We start from the raw sequence: 3,112 nt of genomic DNA, 5'->3' as shown, positions 1-3,112 counted from the left end.
TACATATATTAATATTAATCTAGATAATTAATATGTTAATCTATTATTTAATATATTAAGATTAATATAGATCTAGTATAATGAATAATAATAAATCTATTATTATTCACTCCTGATATAATATTTATCACTAGCGGGATACCTGGCGTTGCCCGGGGAAATAAGTGGCGTTACTCAGTTGGTCACTGCTTGGTTGAAAGGAAGATACCCAAAAAAATCGAACTATCTATCTATCCATGCATCAATCCATGCATGCATGCATCCATCCCATTCCATGCCATCCCATCCCATCCCATCACACCGCATCCCATCCCATCCCATCCCATCCCATCCCATCCCATATCCCATCCCATCCCATCCCATGCCATCTCATCACATCCCATGCCATGCCATGCCGTGCCATGCCATCCCATCCCATCCCACCGCATCCCATCCCACCGCATCCCATCCCATCTTATCCCATGCCATCCCATGCCATGCCATCCCATCCCATCCCATCTCATCGCATGCCATCCCATCCCATCCCATCCCATCCCAACAGTAAAAAATAATAAGAAATCAAAAGATAAAAGTCATTAAAATAAAAAAGTCAAAAATAATAGAAAATATAATAATATTTGATATGTAACCTTCATAGGCTTCCGTGAAGTGTTCCCGTCAGTTGGCGCTATCATTATCATCTACCATAATTTATTCTGGATTTTTACTAAACGTTTAGATGTAGTAAAAAAATTTTAATTTGGAAATTAACGGTGAATACGGCAGAAGTACATACTAAACAGTCCAAAAGTAAAGAAACAAAGGATTTCCCGAGGTGAGATTCGAACCCAGAATCAATGGTTTAGGAGTCCGATGCTTTATGCATTTGGCTACTGGGCCGTTACGGTTATACACCATGGATTCACACGTACGCGATGTATAATGTTAATCTGTACGCCATCTATTGATGAATAGAATTTGTATAAATTTTTAACTTTTTTAACTGAAATTTTGTTTCAGGCAGAACCACCTCCCAGACGTGCTGATTCTGAAAATATATTTAGTTTTCCTCTAGGCTGCGGAGTTATCTAGTTATGCGCGAACACACTAATTCGGCTGAACAACTTTATATATATATAGATTATACAGACATAATATAGACATATAGACAGATATAGTGATGATGCTCGGAGGGCTGTGAGTGATGATCGATGGTTGCAGGCAACCTGGAGGCGTCGTCAGCGAGTCAGAGCCAGTCGTTCTGGAGCTATGGGAAGACTCCGGATTATACGCAGCTGCTACGCAAGTTCCAGTACCAGGCGTCGAGTCGGCTGCCCCACCACGCGTCGTTGTCATCGTCGTCGCACAAGGACGATGATGTCGACACACGCACGACGTACGAGGAAAGTGAGGTAACGCAAGGTCGGCACGAGGTCAATGTCAGGTCAGCGTGGGTTCAATGCTAGGTCAATGTCAGGTCAGCATGGGTTCAATGCTAGGTCAGCACGTGGTCAATGTCAGGTCAGTGTTGGTTCAATGCTAGGTCAGCACGAGGTCAATGTCAGGTCAGCGCGAGGTCAATGCCGGGTCAGCGTCGGTTCAATGCTAGGTCAGCGCGATCTCAATATCAGGTCAGCGTAAGTCGGCGTAAGGTCAATCTGAGGTCAATGCAAAGGCAACGTGATATCGTCCTATCGCTCGGTGATCGTTTGAGGTTCAATCGGCGAGTTGGTCGAAGGTTGGTCGGTTTGTTGTTTACAATAAGCGAAACTGTGGTCAGCATCAGCCCCCAGTTCACTGTTAGACGAGGACATTGAACCTAGCTTACATGCGATGCTGACCCGACCAATCTCGCATCGACCATCCGGTCAGTTGGTGCTCTACAAAACGTGTTTTTCTCATGTTTTCCACAGTATAAGCGCATGGACGCGTTCCACGTGCAACCCTATTCTCCCCAAGATCTTAACATGTTGTTTTGGTGTTATCTCTTCACAGGTGTGGTCCAAGCTGGCGATACACAGGGAGACACTCGACCGTTGGACAGAAAACATCAGGAAGGTATGAGTGTGGTTGCTGCTGTAGTGTATTCTTGCTGCTGGATGGTTATCGGTTACTTGCTGCATGAATCCCAAAAAATGTGGCCTTGCACTCTGAACGCGTTAATGATTAAGACTTGGTGTTGCAGTAGTAAGCATGTTAATACACAGCGACATGTAGTGTACAGATTTTATTCCTTTTTTAAAGAGGATAATTTTTCAATGTATCAAATTTAAATATACAAACAAAATGTACAAAGCAAACACGTCGTTTAGTCACATGTAAACACATATCTATCTACAGGGAGATGGCGAGAGAGAGGGGGGAGGGAGGGAATGAGGGAAGGAGGGAGCGAGGGAGTGACATGCAGGTTTTCAAAGGCGATACACATCTTCAACTTTTCAAACTTTAAGCGAACACGTGAATTCGGTGAGTGCGTAACTATCCGCAGCTGACACACGAATACGAATGTGCTAGTACAGCTTGATCTGTCAACTTACTGCACAAGGCAAATGCTCTCTCTGGCTGCAACCTTTCACAAGTGCCATTATACCGAGTCGCATAATAAGAGCGTGATAGTACCACACGCTTTTCAACTTGCTCTTCTTCCTAGAATCTGCTCCCTTGTATAATACACTTCTGATTGTACTGAGGCACCACCTAGAGTTTAGCGGTGATTATACTGGTGCACTGGTCAGCAATTAGCGGTGATTATACTGGTGCACCCGTCAACAGTTAGCTGTGATTATACTGGGGCACAGGTCAGCATTTATGTGGTATGCAATGCGTTTCAGTGGCTGTGTCAGACGATCCTGGTGCGACTCATAGCTGAGATTGGCAGCATCAACGATGACTTGGACCGACTCGGGTGTGGCGAGATCAAGATAGGCGGTGAGTGTGAGCGCGTGCATTGCTGGGACGCTTGTCCTATCGTGTGCAGAGGGGCCGCAACGCTGTGGTAGGGGACGGGGGAGGGGACGGGTGTAGAATTGTGGTGGGGTGGGGGAGGGGTGGGGTGTAAGGTTGTGGTGGAGTAAGGGAGAGTGGAGCGGGTGTAAGGTTGTGGTGAGGTGGGGGAGGGTGGGGTGTAAGGTTA

General features: G+C 45.6%; 1 protein-coding gene across 1 annotated transcript in view; it reads left to right on the top strand.

Moving 5' to 3' along the window:
- The window catches only part of LOC106810688 (transmembrane protein 209-like), a gene marked incomplete at its 3' end in the record, with an annotated part of 27,644 nt that overhangs the window by 9,340 nt on the left and 15,192 nt on the right, over positions 1-3,112 (top strand). The window contains 3 exon segments of the mRNA XM_014814121.1: positions 1,201-1,391; positions 1,975-2,037; positions 2,811-2,907. Of these exon segments, the coding sequence (XP_014669607.1) occupies positions 1,201-1,391; positions 1,975-2,037; positions 2,811-2,907 (351 nt within the window).

Source organism: Priapulus caudatus, unplaced genomic scaffold (genome assembly GCF_000485595.1).
Source record: "Priapulus caudatus unplaced genomic scaffold, Priapulus_caudatus-5.0.1 Scaffold464, whole genome shotgun sequence".
Classification (NCBI taxonomy): Eukaryota; Metazoa; Priapulida; class Priapulimorpha; order Priapulimorphida; family Priapulidae; genus Priapulus; species Priapulus caudatus.
Note: the sequence above shows the minus strand (reverse complement) of the source record. Positions and strands in the feature narration are given on the sequence as shown.